This window comes from Chelon labrosus (assembly GCF_963514085.1).
Source record: "Chelon labrosus genome assembly, chromosome: 6".
Classification (NCBI taxonomy): Eukaryota; Metazoa; Chordata; class Actinopteri; order Mugiliformes; family Mugilidae; genus Chelon; species Chelon labrosus.
Genome location: NC_140342.1, coordinates 10,720,872 through 10,743,236, shown reverse-complemented (window position 1 = coordinate 10,743,236; position 22,365 = coordinate 10,720,872). Strand labels below are relative to the sequence as shown.

Genomic DNA, 22,365 nt, shown 5'->3' with positions numbered 1-22,365 from the left:
GCAACATCATCCTCTAGGGGCAAAATCGGAAGAAAGTCAGACTGGGAAAAAAAAAAAAAATAGTCATTAGCGCTGTTAAATTATCTATTTTTATTTACAAGGCAGACTACACATACAATACAGTTACAGGCTGCTTTCAGGGGGTGGGGGGCAGCCACACGGCAGTTCTCGACACACACCATCACAGCGAAAGCTCCTGAGATCAAAGGAAAAATGAATGACACTTGTCAGGAAACGCACTCGAAATCTACACTCACATATACAAAAATAAAGTTACATGGACCGAACACAACTGGTAGAGATGACAGGATTTGCCCTCAGAGTATGGGTCGCCTTTGCACTCTGCAATCTGTCAAACGAGGCGGCAGAAGAGATCGGAGCAGGCAGATTCATCGTCGATGAATGATATATGTTGTTGGTTGCAATCCAGTGCAAGAATAAAATGTAATATTACAGTGACCAATATGAACACTGTTTGTTATACCATTAGGGCTTTAATCCAACTAATACTCTGTTTTAAAGTGTCCGGCTAGTTAGGGGACACTGATATTTACCTAAAGGACATCAAATCCTAAAGAGTTTCATAGATATTTAGATTATTAAGTAAATACTGTCAGATTTTATATCTGTATATTCAACAGGGTAAATGAGTCTAGATCACTACAGTCTGGGAGGGGGGTTCCTGTGTTTTTTCCTCTGTCTATGAGTAGGAGCATGAGGAGGGTAGGGTTTGCTCTACAGGCAGATACAGTCATTTATTGTAAACTAGGGCTCATTTGGGGTAGCACAACATTACAGGACACTCTGATAGAAATCCACTGTATAGAACACCAAGCCTATGAAGTTCAGTCATGCAGGATATTGATTCAAGTTCTATACATTACACTTCTATCCAACAGGTCCCAAACAGTGACAACTAGTACGATTATAAACCCTCAGTGTGGAGGCTGACACGCGGCGACAACAGCTTCTGTCTGTCCAGGAAGAAGAGGCTTTTAACGGCACAGTATAAGTCCTTGATCCAGAGTAGTCCACAATAGTGCTAAAGTCTCTGACTGCTGTGATTTGCTACTAGACGTCCAGTTGTGGTGTTTTATCCCAGTCCGTGTGTGTGTGTGTTGTTTTCAGTTAACGTCACAGAGAAGGCGATGGTGGTGGCAGATTTGGGGCTCATGTCCGCCGGGGCTCCATCCTGTAGGAGAGTTGGGTCAGTGCCCTCTGGTTGTCGATCACACAGAGCTTCCGAACGTAACCCCGCACCTCTGCCTGGTTCTTGTTCGGCTGGCAGATGTCAGGATCTAACACGAAGGAGACGAAAAGGAAAAATAGGACAGGAAAGTTTGTTTACAGTCTGTCAAATAGTTATGAGGAAGGTGTGCTCATGAGTAATATTCAGACTTACTGAACGGCTGGCTTCGACAGTGCCTCACTTGTCGAATTGTGTTTGCTATAATTCGCTGGTGGAACGAGGATGAAATTGATTTAGACATTACCACTAAAAAAAAAAGTAAATAGCTCTTTCAATGTTCACATAAACTCACCATTTTCTCAAAATTGACCATGTTATCAATGAATGTCTTGTTGCCCTCGTGTGTAAAGGTCATATCTGTAAAGAAATGTATTCAAATCAATCTTCCATTAATTCCATCCTAAATGATGCAGAGGTCGAATATTTTATCTTTCCACTGAATCACACCTTTGAGAAGGAGGGGCATGAAGGGAATGATTGGTGGCTCCAGCTTCGTGACAGTAAGTCGGTAGGAGCGGTGGTTTCTTGATGGATCCTGATGCGAAACAAGGAAATTGGTTTTCATTTAAAAGTAACACGCAAAAGTAAATAAACCAAAAACTCTGTGATTGTGTGTTTTATGTTTAAGACTAGCAGTCTATACGGCTGTGGTTAGCTTTCATATCTCAAGAACTTTGCATGTATTTTTAAATATATAATATAAAATATCAGCGATAAAAAGTACAAAAAAGTAATATACAGAGATTTAGATCACGGTGCAAAAAGCATCTACAGATTACTAAAGGTGTGCCTTAACAAATATGGGGTATATCTGTGTATGTATAGATATTCTAATACAATTGTAGTGAATCAAATTTAGACTTAGACTTAGACAGACTTTATCCATCCACAGGGGAAATTGCTTGGTCACAGTAGCTTAGGAGCACATAAAAAACACTCTTGAATACCACAATTAAAAACTTGCAGAGACAGAAACAGTAAATATATATTATATACATAGGGAGGATTAATTGTAGGTAGTTTGAAGTATTCAGCTGAAACTGGACTTGTCTGAGTTTTCTTGAAAATGTTTCACCACTCATCCAAGCAGAAGAAGATACCACTTGGCTGAATGACAGAATATCTTTAGGACACACTCAAACAAACCAAATAGTTATAATTCAAGGTGTGCATTTTTTTGTTTGTTTTATTTTGTGTAAAGTGATTTAGACGCTTTAAAGCTGTAATTCATTCCTGAGGCGATTTCATTGTATCAAAATTAATACTCACCATCATGCTCTCAAACTCGGCATAAAACTTCTTAAACTTGGTGGGGAGTTTCTGCCAGTAAAAACAGACAAGATTTCAGTGACAACAGACATGAATTCACTGTAGCTCTACACATTGATCAGTTTTTTTTTTTTTTTTTTCCAACAGGATTTACCTCCCATGTCTGGCTCAGTCTGCTGACAGCAGGGTTGCTCATCCCCATGATTATGGCGAAGAATGAATTCAGGTTCTTAAATTCTCTACAGCTACAGGCAAATACACACAAGCATGAACCAAAGCGAATGCATACGCCTGTGAGAAACGTGCAACAGTCGTCAGCGGGTTCTACTCACTGTGCTGCTATCTTGATGAACTTCTTAAGGAGCTGGACTCTCTTGCTGAGCTGTCCACAGAGGCAGACTTCAGTGACCACCCACAGCTGAACCTGGTTGAACCTCCTCAGGAACAAGTCCAGATTGGCCGTGGTCCGTCTGAAGCTCTGACGGCCGAACGTGTGGTAGAGCAGCTCATGCTATAAGGAGAGAGGTCAGAGGAAACAAAGAGAGCAGCTTTAAACTGTATGCATGTATCTGTCAACAATTGCTGTGGCAGGGATTTTGCAGTACAAAAAGAAAAAGAACATTTGCTGCAAAAGACTGAATCCCGCTCAGACTACAAGTCTGCCTTCTCCTTTTCATTTCAAAGAGTAAAATCAAGGCTAGAGTACCTCATGTACACAGCTGAAGAGTTCCCAGTCAAACAACGTCATCTGATAAGCCAGGTCCTTAGAGCTCATCAGCTCAAATGTTGACATGGAGCCTGCAGACGGACCCTCCTGGTCTGGAAGAGGAGTCTGATGCACACAAATACAAAAATACATATAAACTCACAGCCACACACCAAGTGAAACACTTACCCACATATACACAGCAAGTTACGGATTTTTCACTATGCATTAAATAATTGTGTTCTCACTGCTTAGAGGCCACATTTTCTATGTAGCAAATGGATATCTTGTACATGTTTCATTATCATCATAATGTCATCATATTACACAGCTCATGCTAGATATTAGCATAACTCCACTTAATCACAGCATAATCCAAGTGCACAGAGGAAATATTAATGTCTTACCAGACTGTTGAGCTGGTCCCGAGGACAGGCAAATAATCTCCCATTGATGCCCAAAGTAGAAAACACCGACACATCATTAGGCTTCAGGATTTGTTTCTCTGTATCAAAAAATAAATAAATAAATGGATGGATGGGGATAACGTCAGCACCCAGATCTCTACCAACATTAAAATATAATCCGTAATGGAGACTATTAATGGCAGTTTTATTCATTGGCGAGAGGTCAAATAAATGACTAATAATACATGGTAAAACAATGTAACTATGTACCACCAGCGGAGCTGAGATGGACCAGCAGGAGCTCGTCGGTCATGCCAAGCTTGTCGGTCACAGCGCTGATCACCTCTCTTCCTGTACCTGCCACAGCGACCCTGATTGTGGTGTAGGTGTGATCGCTGCAGTACACCTTCAAAAGAACTACACACACAAAAAATAGTGCTGAAATACAAAGATAGGGTGTGTGGCGGCATTTGTAATGGATAAAAAAATACTGACCCAGTGTCTACACCCATAATGTTAGCCCTGCTTCCTTCTCTGTGTCTATTACAAAGTCACGATTAGTTTCCGTCTCTGGCTGAACCTGGTCATGGACTTTCTACTGGTTTTTAACTTTTCCTTTTATTACATTCTGTCCATTAGATTTTGTTACATGGTTGCAGCCACAAGATACACAAGAAAAAAAGAAAATCACACTCCAACTTACTGTCATCTTGATTCCTAATAGGCTGTTTCTTCTGGAGCCTTTCCTCTCCGTTGCTGAACTGTCGTATTAGGGTTTTCTGTTGAATTATGTGAAAGCAGATCACTATGATGCAGCCCGCATGTAAAGTATACTATAAAATGTTATTACAAGCAGCCTGGGCCTACCTTTTTGACTGCTTTGGCCTCTTCAGAGCTACAAAGTGTAAAAAGGTGATACAGTAAATGTAGCTGCTGCATCTAACATCACAATAAAAGATTAACCTGCAAAAACTAGGAAAACATACTGTAATTTGACGACTTTCTCCAGGTCGGGAACCAAATCTTTTAGTGCCCTCAGCATCCGAGAATCGTTTGATAGACTACTGTACAGCTCCTACACAGAAGGACAGGAAGAGCAACTCAGACCATGCAGGTGATATAAGTAAGTGGTGTAATTTACCGCATTTGAAAGCTTGTTCATGTTCACCTCCAGGAAAGAGATAGTGGCAGGCTCCTCCTGTAGCAGGTATGTGTGTGTGTTAGTCCAGCGCAGGGCCAGGATGAGGGCCCTCCTCTTACTGTTGAGTGCATACTCCAACCTCTCCTGTTCAGACCCGGGCGGAGATGCCGCATGGTAAGTGCACACAAGGTTAAAGGCAAATACAGAGAGACGTGTGTGATGCTACTAATGCGATAAGAACATCGACAGTGCTCAAAACCTCCAGCATGAATCTAAACAGTCAGTATCACAACAGCTAAATCTATGATAAGAACTTCAGGTTTTCCATAACACGTCATCAAGAAAAACAGCTGGGAGTATCAAAAGATTTCCATTTAATAAGAAACTGGACCTGGCCTGTAAACTTGCTTAAGCAAGCGTTTTTCACACAACTCAGCACCTGAGCTGCCCTAAGCGAGCTTACTGCCACACTTGCACTACACCTACAATGGTTACGACGACAAGAAAAATCCTGCACACGTGGGATTACAACTTGTTTCTACGGTGTGAAGGCAGCACGGTGCAGTTCATTAGTGCTGGGTGGTCAACTGCTGCTTCAGCAAGTTTCACAATCCAACGCGCACCGTGGCACTGTCATAGCAAACAATGGAGCAGAGTGGGGTTACATGTGTATTAAAGGCCGGTTTTTAACTTTAATTAAGCGGGGAATACTGCATAATAAAGCAGGCAGAGCAGGAGAATATAGAGGCAAAAAGGATATTGTGCCATGAGTAGAGGACACAGCTGGCTGTTGGGCATGAAGACACAGTGCATGAGGACAAAATCATCCACTGCTGGGTCTAACAGATAAGAAGGGAGACAGACGGACAGCAAGACGAAGGAGATTCAGGAAAAATACAAAAAGCTGAGAAATTCATCATTAATAAATTCATCTTGTTTCCATCCATCCGTCTTTTTTATTATATCACTTGGGACATAGTGCCTTTGGTATGTTGAGGCTACATCAAGGTTTAATTAACCAACCGACTTTCTCATCTTTTAAAATATATGCACTAGTTACATATGAGAAGGATTTAATACACGAATGATCTCAAACACCACCCATTCAGTCTAACTCATGTCAGCTCCCAGCTACCTGGTTCACTGTGATGTATGTCCATTCTCATAGTCTCCAGGAAGTGCTCGAGAATTTTCTCGGGTGTTCCTGATATCACAGTGTATCTGCAAAAAGCGAGAGGTTATAAGGAGTTGCATCAAAAATGTTAGTTTAGACTTGTTTGTATGAATATTTGTAGGTATTTTATGCAGATACAGGCGTGCACACAAACACACATACTTGATGCTTCCCAGTGTAGAGGCTCGAGGACTCTTTTCTAACACCAGCACGGCTTGTTCGTGCTCTTTCAAACGCACGGTGTTGGCTTCCACATCCTAGAAATAAAAGAATTCATTCAATTAAATCAGCAGAAATATTTAGTTTATTAAGATGCAATACAGCTTATTTGTCAGAGGAGGGAGACAAACGTCACAGACAGGCTTCATTTCGAATAACAAAAAGATACAGACAGGCTTATGGATGGATATGTATTCTTCATTTCATTCGTTTACCGATTTATCCATTAAAGAATGTTAATTAAGCAGTGACTAGCCAGATATATTTGTCTTGGTGTGACTACATTCCATCATAACCAGGGATAAAGGAGCGCCCACCCTGAGTATCCTGTTGAAGTCTTCCTTATCCACACGAAGGAAGTGGCAGTTGTCCTCTCTCAGGACGATGGAGGCAGCGCGGGGTGAATCAGTAACCAGGGCCAGCTTCCCAAAGTCATCGCCCTCGTGAAGCGTGCACACTACACCCTGACAGACACACGCTCACACAAATGAGTGCACACGAAAGCAAACACACGCCAAGATTCCAACAAGCTCAGACACAAACACAGCTTGCAAGTCATTTTATGAGGCCCTGAAGAAAAATCAGAACGGAGCAAGAACATTCAGGACAAGGATGAATCATTTGTGTGTGTGTGTGTGTGTGTGCACATGTTTGATCGATGTGAGTGTGCTCTCATTGTACAGTGACTGTGTGAATTTGTGTATGCATATGATCTCTTAAGCCAGTTAATCATAGTGATGAGTCATGGTGAGCAGAGCAGAGTTTGCCAAACTCCACTGCTGGTGTTTCCCCAGCCACAGGGCACGTGGTGCTGGACTGCTCCACACAGACAACATGAGCCACGCGTTTAATCCATCACATGCAGTTGGAATATCATCAAATCAGGCAGAAAACTATTACAATGCTAATGTGTCAAACTAAACAAAACAAAGCAGGTAGGGGAATTAATGCGTTTAAGCGCACCCACGCACCTTGCCATAGATAACCACATTAACGGAGCCCTTCTGGATGATGTACCATGATGTGCCCTCCTCTCCTTGGTTGAACACTGGAAGATAACGAGAACCCATATACATGACTTACACTCTCATCCTGAAAACAAGAGGTTTTCAAACTGTGAGGAATGAGGGACACGAGTGAAAGGAGGAGTCGCAATTTGCTTCAGAACGTACTTCTTCTTTGAATCATAACTCAGTCTAATCTAAACGCACAGACCCACTATTCTGACTTTTAGATTCAGGGTCCGTCACAAATCAACCTCTAAACATAAGCTTTGAAATTATAAAATAATGATGCTCCTCATAGCTCCAGAATTACTGTTTTATAATATTAAAGTAATCTACTGCTATCCGTACATGCATGGACACAGGGGATGCTGGCAGCTAATTTTTCTTATTTTCAATGGCTTTGATTTACCAACAGGTAACATGGCAACATTACTCTTCCTGCGTACATCCATAACAACCTTCTGAAATATGACACTTGTTCAAATTGACAAGCAGGCTGTGCATCAAAGCACAGTAAAATGTTCTGTCAAAGTGGGTCTTTATTCAGTTGTCTTCAACGGTGTCAAACTATAAACAGCTGCTTTCCATTATGGACAAAACAAAAATCAATTCCATGGCAAAAAGTGAAGACTCACACACAGTTCCAGCTTTTGCGTGCGACTCAAAGATCACAACGCTCGCCAGTTCCCTCTTCACCTGCAAAACCAAAACACACCCGCTTAGCTGCACTGAAGAAAAAATGTGACGTTAAAAGTGACGTTACTTATATTATACTATATATTTTTACCCTTGGTCTTGGTTTGAAAAAACTATGCTCCAACCTGAACAAACCACTACCTCACCAACTTATAGTTTTTCTTAAAGTTTTAGCAATCTATTTATTTGTAAATTTTTTATTCCACCACCACAGTGTATATACAGAATGTCTTTATATTTCTCTATATATTTTCGAAGCGTTGTTATTTTTTTGTATATATTTTTCAAATCAGTACTTGTGTTTTTTATTCCCCTGGTAATTTTCCCCTGTCGAAGTCAAAGTCGTCACTGTTTTGTATATATTTTTGACAAATTCCGTGCTACTGTGACAAGTTAATTTCCCATACGTGGGATCAATAAACATTTCTTATCTTATCTTATCTTGAACTAAGTGAAAGCATATTGAGACATTTAACTTGTGTTAAATTGTAATTTGTATTTACTATAAGGCCCAAGCTGTAATATATCAGAGGCAAAATATCTATTTATGTTTGTAGGGAAATGTAAGTAGTATGTATGAAAACTCAGACTTAAGAACTCCAGCACAGGACAGACTGTGTGTCCCTTTACACTGGTAAGAGAAATGCTTAATTAACAACTTCTCCCTCTAGTCTTTAACAAAAATAGACTGTAGCAAGTGGTTCTGATGTATCAACCGGCCCTGTCCCTTTAAAAGAGAAGTGGACAAGCTGACTCACAGTGTTGGAGAGGTGAGCTAAGGCCTTGATGTGAAGCAGCTCATCGTAGATGATCTCCAGGTCATCGCCGGTCCTCTGGCCAGGCCTAAGGATACACAGAGGTTAGTCAGAATGAAGTCACCATGGAGATTTTGAAGCAGGCACTTCACATCATGAGTAGAATTAGTTATGACACATTCTAGTGCTAACATAATCCTTTGAAAGGCATCACTGCAGATGATTTGGTCATATTATTTCACTGACTAGCACTACATATTATGAATGCAGGGTCTGGATTGCATTTGATTCAATCAGGCGACTCAAATATTAAACAAGTAGCCTGGAAGACGACCCAAACTTCCCCTGCCATCAAAATTTTTGCAGTGGAAAGTTGGTCTGGAGTTAATCCGCTGGAACTGATTATGGTCCTGCAAAGATCTGCCGAACCAATCAAATTGTTTGGGCAGGCTTTATGCGGTGATGGAGAGAAGATTAACACAGATGTAGTCATACATGTCATCTGAGGTCAGTGGAGTCGAATTTGTTCACAGCACAAGGCTCTGATTGGTTCGAGGACTACTCAATAGCAGTTTTTTTTTTTTTCCATATTGGTTGAAACCTCTCTTATATACAATCTATGGTTGAAACACACAACACTATAAAATCCAAATGCTGTGTTACCAGACTCATATCCTGATAAGAATTAAGTCTGGCTACAACAGGCTAATGAAAAACTGTAAATTACTGCAACTATAAATTCTAATGGTCCAAAAAGAAGAACTATTTTTATTAAATCAATGTCTACATAATAATATATAAAAACTTTAGTTTAATATACTAGTGGACTGCCTTGATGTCGTGAGCAACTAATTCTTTGAACAGTACTGACGATTTCCTGAGAATCATGCGCAGCAGTGCGTCAGGGCCGATCTGAGCGAGGAAGAGGATGGTCTCGGGCAACTCCTCCTCACTCTCCCTCTTCTCCTCCTCACTAGGTAACGGCGTGTCCTCCTCCTCATCGTCAAGAAAACGGTAGAACAGGTACTTGTCCTGGAAACCCAGCTCCTGGTCCACTGAGGAGCACGGTCAAAACACACAAGCTTCCACAATGAAACGCATCAACTCTACATGCCTATTGATGTTTTCTCATCTCAGAATATCATTCCAGACATCTACTTTGAAGTGAAGGGGTTTGAGATCAAGCTCCAGTCTATATTTTATGTTCATGCTTCAAAACGTCTAATTAATTTCCACTCTGGTATTCACACAGACACTCTTACGGTGATTGATGTTCAGATTCAAAACCACAGTCAAACAGTGATACTTTCCTTTTAGTCTAAAACTAATTTGCAATTCATACTTTCAATAACACTTGAATCTGATTTTTTACATTGAATACACACAAGGATAATGTGAAGTAATAGTCCTGACTTTCTGAGCTGCTTTGATGAAAAGGTTTGGGAACTGACTGCCACAATGACTGTAATGTATGAAATTAAACATGAAAGCACGAACCGGAAATGTATTTACCATGATTTAGCACCCCTTCTTCTAGTAGTGCCTGCCACATCCCAACAGCATGGGACCGTGTGAGCACACAGGCACTCTGCAGCACCAACCAGTCCACCAGCTCTGTGCCTACACAGCATTGTCTGCAACACACATTGTTCAAACATTGTCTTTATCGACACTAAATCCACAAAAAAAAATTCCCAAAGCACCTTCATGCCAATTCTGCACAAGTACACAGAGCTGGAGCTGCAGACAAACAGACTCTCATACCTGTACGTCTTGAGGTGATACTTCCTGTCTCGAATCATGTGCGGGGCTCTGGACAGGATGGCATTGCGGAGAACCTTCCCCGCTCTCTGCAGCTTCTCTGAGGGAATCTACAGATCACAAGAACACCGTGTTGGGCAAACTTGTCACAATTTTCACAAAGCAGACACTAGAATAGACTCACATTTTTTGTTGTTAAAATGTTGCAACAAACCTTCATTTTGTTTAAAACACTACAGATGAGGTATGTGAATGTGCGAGTAACATACACAGCAGCACCAGTAAACTGCATCAAAACACACGGTACATACAAGCAGGCACAACCTTTACAGACCACACCTGCATTTTAGACGGAGGGGGAAAAGACAGATGTGCACAACACACACACACACAGCTGCTGTTGAAAACAACAAAGGAAGGCATGTTAATTGGGCAGATGGGATCTTTCTTCTATGTGCATGCATTAGTTAACATTAGCATAACTACAGAACATCACAGGTGTGAGTCATCATTGCTCTAAGCTCAGAAAACATGGCATTCAGGTTCATTCACAAACATGAAAGTATGCAGCATATGAATAAAAAAAAAAGCTTTATTTTATGAGACTGTGGATCGGTTTACTATTTTATCTCAGTGATATCAAATATTAACACCAGCATTGCTTCAGACGTTAAAAACACTGATGTGCTGGCCTGTTATATGGAACATATGACACTAAAATATTAATTATGCTCAGAAATACCCCGTCCCTACAGATGTTGTGACGCAAGCAGTTTGGGATGTAGGAATCAAAGATAAAATGAGGCCGGAGTTTGAGTCATTACGTTTTTTGTACTTTAAGGAAGGGCTCACCTGTCATACTTCCTTTACATGATCTCATGATCCTCATTTTTAATCCCTGAACAAATAAAAGACAGGCCTATATGTCCAAATGTCATCTGGAGGAAGCATTTACCTTGTTGTGAGTTTTGTTTGCAGAATCCGAGTTCATGTTGTCTTTGTCTGTGAGTCCTGAGGAGGAAAACTGCCATCAGACTGGTTGGTGTAAAAAAAATTAGTTTATACGTTGCTTTACCAAAAAACTCACACAAAAACATATTAAGGGATGCTCTACTGCACAAGACATTAAACACATTCGATAGAAAGGAAGTGCAGATTAACAATTCAGACTTTTGATGTCAAAGTGCTCCTGCTTCCTGTTTGATCTTTGTGTTTATCAAAATATAACATTTTACTTTTATACATCAGATGGACAGTTAAATAAAGCTACATCCAAGGTGTGTTTTTCCTGTGTGCATTTGTGTGTCTTCTCACTATCATTGTTGGATCCACTCTCCATGGCTCCATAAGGAGGGGCCAACAGTCCAGCCAGGCTTTGACGATACTTCTGCAAGGTAACACACACATAGGAGTCCATGTCACTCTTTAACACATCTACACCTCTACTATTATGATATATGCTCTATAAAGCATTATGGTCTTCATCGTAATGCGCAAAAAATGTCCTGTGATCAAACCCATCACTGTTCTTTCACTCGCTCTCTCTGAGATACACAATGTTACTTGCACACAGAAGCACAAGTGCCCCTCAAAACAAAGCCCTTTGTACAAGAAGATCATTTACATGCAGAACAACTAACATTATATAATACACACACACACACACAGCGGCACCACTCAAACCAGGGTTAAGATGGTTAATGTGTACAGATGCTGTTCATACAGCTGTTATGAACTGATTCATTTTTGTAGAAGTGACACTTAAATACACACAGCAAGCCATTTTGAAACTGAATGTGTTACTGCTCTTCTGCAAAAACATTATCAAGCGACTCATGTTTTCTGAGGACTGCCAGGAACTCACACACACTGACAGAAAGAGAAACAGAGAGAGCATCTGTTTGACCCAAAGACACAAACGCTCCCCTATCAATGTTTCCCTTGCAAACACACACACACACACAACCAGGAAGATAAGGACACTACTAGCTGCATACCAATATTAAAACCAAGCAGTACGATTCCAGGGACTGTCAGTTTCATTTTGTCAAAAGACAACAAAAATAAACAGAAGCAAACATTACAGTGAAACTGTGTCTAGTACACGTACATGGTTACAGTCGAGGAGCCAGACTCACCTGAGGCGACACACTCAGCTGCCTAATGCTGGAGGGACTGAAGCCCAAGAGAGCTGCCCTCTGCTCCTTTACAACTCACACACACGCCACCGGATAGCATCCTGCTCAAAACAAGCTGCTCTCCTCCTTTCTTTCTCCTTTCCAGCTCACACAGTCGCCCCAGTGTCTGCCTCAGTCTCTCGCTCGCCCTCTCTCGCTGTGACCGAGCCAAGACCCAAACCACTTTCTCTCACAGGTTACCACGGTGATCTGTAGTCTCTGTATTACTGAGCTACTCCAGTGAAGGAAGAGAGGAGGGGTGGGGAGTGGGGACACAGGAGCAAGTGAGGAGGGCTGGAGGAAAGGAAGGAGGCTGGCAAAAGAAACAACATGGCCAATAGAGGAGAGAGGAAGTGGGCATGGACAAATACAGAGCAGGTGAAAAGGGACGGAAGAGTGACTGGGGAAAGAGAAGAAAGGCCAACTAATGATAAGCAGTAACCGACAGATATACTGTATCTTTACACATAAATTGTCAGAAACAATAAGGTGCTTCACATTTACACCCTGTTTACTCATCTCAATTTCACTCGCTGCTAGAATTATGGAGCAGCTCTTTCTTTCCCTTTCATCCTTTCATCAAACACATGACCACATTCATCGTGCAGCTTTCTAGTGCTCGGCACACATGAGCCCACAAATGAGTCTGCGCACACTGACACACATACAAAACACAAAGATCCTTTTACTATGAGCTGGATAAGCATCAAAAGTGGAACCACCTCGGGCTATGTTTTCTATGCTTTTTGTCCAGTGTCCTAAAATAGATGGCAGAGAGGGAGACAGAGTGCTGCGAGTTGACAAACAAACACAGTGCAAGCCCAATAATAAGACAGGACACACGCTTTAATGGCCAATTATTGTCTTATCTTGCCTATTACGTGTTCCTCTGGAATAAAACAGAGAAATCATGCTTCAGTAAATCCAATTTCTATTCATCCAGTGATCATGTTGAAGAGATATTTTCTCATAAATTGGAACTTTGTGACAGATAAATGTTCTGATGCTGAGAGCAGTAAAGCTGCCAAAGTAAACTTGAGTTTCAGAGGACTCAATCGCACATAGAGGTCTAAATTCTGTACAACAACGGAAAAATCTGCTGAAAGAGAACTAATTCTTAAAACTAAAGTCTGTATTATGTGCATAATATTATGTGTCAGTCAGGGTTGGGTCAGATTACTTTGAAATGTAATCCATTACTGACTACAAATTACATGGCAATTTTTGTAATCAGTAACGTAATCAGTTGGATTACCAAAAACATGTAACGTAATCTGATTACTTTTAGATTACAATAAATATACACCTTAAGTAAAAGACACCGTCACAGAATTGATCAATGAATTCTCTTTTTATTTTTCTCTTTATTTCATTACATCTAAGAAAACTTTTTGCTCTCAGTAAAGCATTCCTTTGTGAATGAACTAAAAACTGTATTAACTAAAAACTTTCTATTTATTACTAAGTACTTTCTTTACTCTGAACATATCCGTTTTTCAGACCATATCCTCATATCAACCTGTTTAACTCTTTTCTCACATCATATTGAATGTTTACAACTAAAAACATTCCTAAAACATTTTTCTATCTTTTCTCATATTTCTCTTTCTGAACATTTCTCATAACATATCCACAACATGTCTTTCAAAATCTCAAAATAAGTCTGTAAATAAGTCTGTAAACATATCATAGAACAAAAGTGAACATGTTCTTTTTACAACATATTAGGATTTTTTCACATCTAATGTTTCAAAGCTCATTAATCAAAGGTTTATTGATAAAATGTAATCAGGTAATCCCCAACAATGTAACTGTAATCTGATTACACAATTTTTGTAATGTTTGTAATACTGGTGTCAGTATTAAAAACACATCCACACACTTCAATACTTTAACTTCAAAGCAATATTTGAGCCGACTACATAAAATTATAGGGTGTGAAGGTGTCATTCAGCAAAACACTGACCTAAGTCTGAACAAGGGATGGCCCAAAAAAAAAAAAAAAAAAACTGCCTTGGTGACGATGCCAACCGTAATGCGTATGTGTGACGGAGAATTTGGATTTGATAAAAATAACAGACTGACAGACCAAACAGCAGGTCGGACCTCACTAGACTGTGGGTGCTGACTGTGAAATGATCAGCTGCTCTGCCAGGACTTCCTCTCTGAGTGGGACCCAGTGAATGGAGGTGGTAACGTCAACAAGGAGGCCCACTGAGAGGCCGCTACTACAACGCCAACTCTCAAGGAACACGCCAGTGCTGAGGCCAACAGCTTGTTAGTGTTAGTTTTACCAGTTTGTATGAGGCTATTTGCAACATCTGATATGGCTGATGAGTGTGTATACTGGATCTAAGTAAGTCATTCAGTGCTGCTGATGTACAATATACCAATGTTGCACAGTAATATAAATATTTTTTAGCTTACATATTTACTGTAAAGTAAGACAGTTGTATTTTAACATTTTAAAAGCTAAGATATCCTAATAAAGAATAGAAAATATAAATTAATTAATTCATTTCAAGAAATGAATTTCAAGAAATGCTCTGCGACTGGTGACCTGTCCAGGGTGTACCCCGCATGGACAGGTGGGATAGGCTCCAGCCCCCCCGCAACCCTTCACAGGACAAGCAGTTACAGAAGATGAATGAATGAATGAATTTCAAGAAATGTGTAGATTACTCAGAAAACTTTGTAAAGGTGTTCCGACTTCTTAAAAACATAATCCATAGACCTTCTGATTTGACATCTACCCCATTGTGCATATTTTATGTGTTTCGTTTGTCTTCTGAGACAGGAAAATATATTTCACATACAGATCACTCTCATAATGAAAAAAATACAGATATTACGTTGTTTGTGTTAGTGTGTTATTATTTAAAGCAGAAATCTATGTAACATGTCTAAATATCTCAAAAAAGCCAGCCAGATTTTGTTTTTCAACTAACACAACTCAAACTATGCTGCTACTTAAAAACATTATTCAAACAGATTAAAGCCACTTACACCAGCTTGGATGCATTTACAGATATCACCTTGGAGTGTTATTTACCTTTTTATTTTTCAACATTTATTTTTTTTAATTGCTATCAATCAGGTAAATGAACTAATGTTTTGATGCAATGTATATCTAAATCAAAGAATAAAAAGGTAGCCATGGAATCATTTAACTGATCTGTTTATATAATGTATGCCTTTCTCACTCCCTACATGAAGCATATGACACATATTGGTTGGTTTGGTGCATGGTACACTTGAAAAAGAGTGAATAATAGTTAATGCGCAAAAGTACAGGCAGGTTTGCATTGCACATACACACTGCTCTCACTCTCTTCTCTCACTTGAGGTGCTGTAGCTAAAGGGTGGAACAAAATGCACTACAATGGTGGACAGCCCTCTTGTGGTTGAAAGCACAACTACAATAGGTTGTCTGAAAATTGCAGTCTCAAAAGAGAAGCTCTTCCCAGGAAACCGTGCACGCTGAATCATGAAGATGCAGCTCATATTATCACGGTTTTATGCCTTTCTCTTTACATTTTTGAAATCTTACCTCCCAGAGGCTCTTGAACTCCCTCTGCTCGATCCGTAGCAGCTCGCTGGTCTCTCTGCTGACGATGGTAGCGTGGCGAGGTGTGTTGTCCAGGATGGACTCCCCGAAGGCCGTCCCAATCCCCAGCGTACAGATAGTGACTGCATCCTGCACACAGACATGAAAAATCTGTTTAAAGTGCTGCTATAACAGACGAGTGAAGGTCACTTATAATGACTGTGATTCCTATTGGCTACACTGGGGGACTACACAGTAGCAGCAGCAGCAGCTGCAAGAAATATGTCTGAGGTTTTCATTTTGAGCTTGGACAGACATGCACGGCGGACCGATTAAGATTTGAAGATTAATGCAAATGAATTCAAATAGGAGACCGTGGTGAGCGGTCTTCTCTCGCAGCTGGATATAGCCGGCCAACACTTGCATGCCCACACTGTCTATTGATTTAGACAAATATTCTGCATTCTACATGTTAACTGACATTTCAAATATAGCCTCTGAAACTGGGCCACCACTTTAGGGCTAAAACATGAAAAGGACACTTCACAATGGAGGAGCTTCTTATCTCTGTCTTTCACTGGGAACAAATCCTCTCCCACATGTCATTCTTCTGCCCTTTATACGCGGTATAACCCTATTTGCACACTCTCGCATAAAGGGCATAAAGTGTAGCGGAAAGCACAAATCTCAGTGGACTTGTTTCTGTGCCGTGGCATCTTTAGCTCTGGAATATCTAAGCAGCGAGACATACACCAAAGTACTAGAACAATGTCGGCACGGAGAAGAGTCGAAGAGCACTTGTAGAGCAGCCTGGATGTTCACTAGACAAGATTTTGATGGGAATAGGATGAAAGGGAATAGTACACATCAAGCATAAAATATAATATAAATCCACATTCAGAAATTGGAGACACTGGCAGCAAAACAAGGGAACTAGTTAATATGTAAGTAGCTCCAGTCTGACTTGATCTTGATCACGCAAGTTTCACCTGGTGGTTGGCGGTTTCTGACACTTTGACGTCCAGGGAGCCAGACAGGACAGCGTACCAACTGGTGCCTATGTCTCCCTGTCGAAACACTAAAATACAGTAAAATACATTAAACAGTGGTGGGAGATGATGAACAAAAAATACTCTCACAGTATTCTCAGGAATAAATGTATTCATAATCTGGAGCGAGTCTGCTTCGGGAGATTAAATATTTATAATATTTGTATTTAGCACAATTCTAGTTGTACTGCAAAGCACAACATTTCCATTTTTGTTCTTCAAAACTTTAAAACAGTCCTACATGTAAGACCATTAACACTGCTAAGAATAGTTTAAGTTATGCACATATGTAGTTTTGTAACATGTTGTACAATTTTAAAATTTCCCTACACAGGAAAACCTTTTTACAGAAGTGTCTACCCTTATCTGACAAGAAATGAAATGCCCACTTTTAATTTAAATAAAACTAATAAAACACTAATTGATTTATTAATCACAAAGGTGATTTAAACACAAGCTTGTATGCCATTTATTAAGCCATAGATTAATGGGTTTTCATTTTCTCAGATGTTGTCTCTTTTTCACGAGTACAGTTATCTATTGAATACTTAAAGATATCTTATCACCTTGGGGAAAATACTGTGACGTTTTTACAGTTTTCAGACAATTTATAGACAAAACAATTATCTGAAAAAGAAACTGACAAGATTAATCAATAATGCAATTCTCAGTAGTAACCATGCAAAGGCTTCTCCAAAATTTGCACATCATTCTACTACAAATGGGTTCAAATTAAATCTTGCGTGATTTATGTATGGAGTGAGAGCTATATGTATGTAAATTAAGATAGAGTGTTTTATGTGCACCGCCTTAAGAAAGTGCAAATAGGCCTTCTGCAGCACGGCTGTCACATAATGGCATACAGAATGTACAGTGATCCTTTACCATGCTTTAGAACCAGTCTGAACCTGTCTGCATCGGAAGAATATATTCTCCAACAAACACATCATCCTATAATCCGACACCGGTGGATGTTTATGTGTCTACATACACGTGATTCCTTTCTCCAGGCATTCATAGAAGGCACAGGCACAGATCTGCAGCAAGAGTGGAGGTGGGAACCTCTGGAAGGCTTTGACCTCTCTTAGTCTGGTCAGAATGATGTCCACGTCTTCTCCGGAGCGCTCTGCAGGCCTGTGCAGAGATGACCCACAATGAAACAACACAAATACTGTATATAGTGATGGATTATGCAACGCAGTCCAATTCTGCCGGAAGTTAGGACATTAATCCCAATCTTACAATATACTTTAATTACCAGAAATGTTTCATATTTGTAATTAGCAGTCAAAATAAAAGATGTCTGGCATTGTCTTTTAAGAAAAAAAATGATTGTTACAATAGATTTTTGTGTGTGTGCACGCTGACTTCACTGTCCTTCCTGGTTTCTTAGCGATCACAGTGGAAAGCTTCAGGCGCTTCTTCTCCCAGCTCAGACCCCCCACTGAGTGTTGATGTAAGATCTCATTTGTACTGCTGCTATCCCTAATACGCTTAAATCTGAGCATGCACACACACGTAAGTCGTTGTTGGACAGGAGAACACACACACACACACACACACACACACACACACAGAAGTTTGATCCGAGAGCTTAAACATTTTGCTCTGAAATGGTGATGGTGAAAAACTACAGAGCCAAAACAAGTCACACACACCACAGTTAGCATCGTTCATTCACTTATCTTCTCCTCGCTAGTGACTCATCACTGTACGTGCCTGTGTGTTCATACAGAATCTCTAATGCACTGTTGGCTCCTTCCTTCACAGATGAGAGGCTGTCTACCCCTTCTCCTCCTCCATCTACTTCCACTTCCCTCGCTCCCAGCTCTCTCCTTTTTGTCTGCCTACTCTAAACATTTCTCTCAAGACTTCCTCTCAGAACATGATAGGCAAGATGGAAAAAGAACAAATGGCCTTTCTCTTCTTTAAGCTACCCATTTTCTCCTCTATTACTGGCACAGATTTCCCCTATCCATTAGGTCCCATGCTTATTATCCCTTTATTTCTGCTCTGCAAGCTCAAAGGCAGGAATGACTCCCCCTTCACTCACATGTACTCCACCGGCGGATTGTTCTGTGTACCTGGGAAAGTATAAACACAGGCTAAGGCTCAAGGGCTGCACTGTGCAGCACATCTCCCAGTCCGTCCACATGTGCCACAAGCTCAAGGCTATATCTTTCTCTTTCTCTCCACTTGTTTGTCTCTGAGTCATCCTCCCATCACCCACCTACTGCCTGCGTACTGGCCCTTGGTGCTCCGACAGTGCGTTACATCCCAGTGTAGGCTGGGTTAATGGTTCAGAGAGGTGGACTCCCACACACTACAACAGGGAGAGGCAGGGAGGTTAACTCTGCAGAGCTGAACGGGTAATACTGTCACCACCCTTCACCTGTGCGTCTGCAATAAAACTGTTAAGATCTGTCGGTCATAATCCCCTTAAAATCCTCACTCTCCATCTCATTAAATGTCCAGTGCTTGTTCGTTCCCTGCCTGTCCAGAGGAATCTACCTCCCTCATCGGTGTGAGACAAATGTGACCTGAGACTCGTTCACCTTGCATCACTCTCCCTCCATCTCTCTCTACCCCCCGACACACACACCCCACCAACTGTCCATGTCAGCAGATCTCTCAGCTTTCAACCACAAATAATGGCAAAACACACACACACACACACACACACAGAGAAAGAGAGGCTTCACAAATCGACCAGCATGACACACTGAAGAGAAAATCGAGAGACAGCAGAAGGTTCTGCAGGCTGTTTAAGGAAACACCCATCTGGAATAAGTCACTGTTTCCAGACAAATTAATCGTAGGTTGACTGGTGGCAGCCAATCAAAACATCAGACGGCCTTAAAACAAAAAGATTTCTTTCGTTTGCCGACAAATATGTTACTGTAACATCGCAGACTCTTGAATTAAATGCATGAAGTGCTTTTAACACCCATTTACATCACCACTAACAACCTGAGATGCTGTTAAAAACACTGAATATTAATCAGCATAAACAAAGCTCGGTTTGCGATTTATTCATTAAGGATTTTGAAATTACTCATTCACATTTGAAATATGTGCAAATCAACCCACATAGTGTATGCTCAATCAAAGATCCACGCATATAGTTTCCAGCAGTAAAAGCTCTTAGAGCCTAAACTTGCATCTGGACTGGTGCTGTGTGTGCGTTGACTGGACGGTTTTTTTTTCCTGCCTGGGGCAACAGAGAATAAAACAAATCAGATCTTATCTCACATACTTCACACTCCCTGGCAATAAATGTCTTCAGACTGATATATTAGAGACAGTCGTATCTTAACCTTTGTCTTTCGTTCACCTTCCTCCCCTCCCCACCTCTCACTCTTCACTTGCACACTTTAACAGTTAACTGTAGATGACAACTCCCAAACACACACACGCACACACACACACACTGCTGGATATTGATTGAATAAGAGGTGGATAGCTTAAGAGCACTGAGTGCTCCACAATAAGATCATGTCCAGTCAGTCCTCACCCACAACACATTAGATGCATTCGGTTCAAGACATATGATTGGTGGACACTTTGATCCTAATCACATGGATCACACTCTCATCACAATTTAGATGTTAGATTTGATCAAATTAGAACCAAAACTAAACCAATCAAATGATTTATTTATTTTTTGAAAATTGTTCAAAATGCAACAGTTCCGGTTTCCTAAGGGCAAATATTAGATGGTATTCTGTTTTTTATAATACAAACAGTTAGATATCGTTAGTTTAACAATATCTAATCTGAAGAGACAGCAAATTGACACTTAAACCGAACCAATAAACAAACTGATTGTTACTGCTGATTGTTATTTACTGGTACCAGTTTCTTGAGTGCGGATATTTGATGGTTTTCTGTATTCTGTGATGTTGGTTTAACAGAACAAGCAATTTAAAAATGTCACATTGGTCTCTACAAAACTAATGGCAATAATTTCTGATGAAACAATTACTTAGGAGGGTAATTAGCAGCTTTATCATTGAAGAAAATAACTTGTTAGCCATCTCTGTACTTAAATACTTCAATCAGCGACAAACTGCAACAGGATACTGTGTTAAGATTATGCGCCAAGTCTTATTCCAGGTGAGGACGAGCAGACAAGATGGTAGCTTCAGGTTGCTAACGGTAACGTGAGGATGTGTCAGTGAGGTGTGTACAGTATGTGTGGGTGTGTGAGCTGTGGGGTGCATGCTTTACTCTGTATATCATCTATTGAAATGAATGCACAGCTCCCCTTCCTCTTATTTATTTAGGGCCCTCTCCCTTGGACACTACGCAGTATAAGACCTTTACTGGCAATTGGACAGACAGAGGATGGACAGACCGACTTAATAATCACTGCACCTTTAAAATTGTTAATGATAGGAGGTGTTAATAACTGGCTGCCCAGCTATTCTAATCTGTGCAGGCAGACCAGACAGATATAGCCTGACATGCTGCAATGTGACATGAATGGAGAGGGGGAAAAAACACACTGCGTTGTCCTGTCTATTCTCAGGAAATCACTCACATACACTCCACAGTTGTGCTTTTTTTTAAAAATAAATAAATAAATAAATGAATTACAGCCATTTGATTTAGGCAGGCAGACATAAACCATGTGCGTCCATCTCTCACAGCCCATGCAGTGCAGAGACACCCCAGTGTACCTCGAAGCCACCAACGCCTTTTTGACCGGAGAGATACAAAAACGTGGGTTTTAAAAAAAAAAAATACTAGGGTGTGTTTTGTTATGCAGTGCAGCCTTTACAATGACCGGACGAGGAGAGTATAATCAGTGGGAATGACAAATGGCTACAGTACGCTAAAAAAAAAATGAGGCGTATCATATTATTACTGCACACTCACACACTGCACACGCAGCGATCGCCGGTTCCGATTAATCACGTTGACGCGGATGAATGAAAGAGCGGCTGGGAAAACACAATCGCCGCTGCGTGAGGATGCGCGGCGTGGCAGTGGGTCGTGTCGTGTCGTGCCTTCACCCACCTTTTGTCCAGACAGCAGATCCACTCCGCCGACGGAGACGAATTGGGAGACGTCTGCACCGCGACCATCTTCCCTGGCTGTGTGATGCTACCGGAGGAGGAGGCTTCCCGGTTGTCGGTGGTGGTCGCTAATGAATGTGAGCTCCGGCTGCGCCCCCTCCCCGCCCCCCCGCTTCGAGCTGCCTCA

General features: G+C 40.9%; 1 protein-coding gene across 1 annotated transcript; it reads right to left on the bottom strand.

Moving 5' to 3' along the window:
- Positions 1–657: 657 nt before the first annotated feature.
- LOC311489486 (rap guanine nucleotide exchange factor 4-like) lies at positions 658–22,247 on the bottom strand (the record flags this gene model as incomplete). Its single annotated transcript, XM_084546591.1, has 30 exons — positions 658–1,298; positions 1,403–1,457; positions 1,542–1,606; positions 1,697–1,784; positions 2,519–2,569; positions 2,673–2,763; positions 2,851–3,029; positions 3,225–3,350; positions 3,632–3,729; positions 3,902–4,048; positions 4,335–4,410; positions 4,499–4,526; positions 4,618–4,706; positions 4,800–4,994; positions 5,538–5,611; positions 5,908–5,993; positions 6,109–6,203; positions 6,483–6,629; positions 7,137–7,213; positions 7,808–7,868; positions 8,627–8,711; positions 9,495–9,678; positions 10,136–10,257; positions 10,388–10,494; positions 11,340–11,395; positions 11,699–11,771; positions 16,112–16,258; positions 17,098–17,186; positions 18,149–18,291; positions 22,180–22,247. 30 exons carry the CDS (start codon positions 22,245–22,247, stop codon positions 1,171–1,173), a joined length of 3,030 nt encoding a protein of 1,009 aa, XP_084402717.1. The 3' UTR covers positions 658–1,170.
- Between the last annotated feature and the right edge of the window lie 118 nt (positions 22,248–22,365).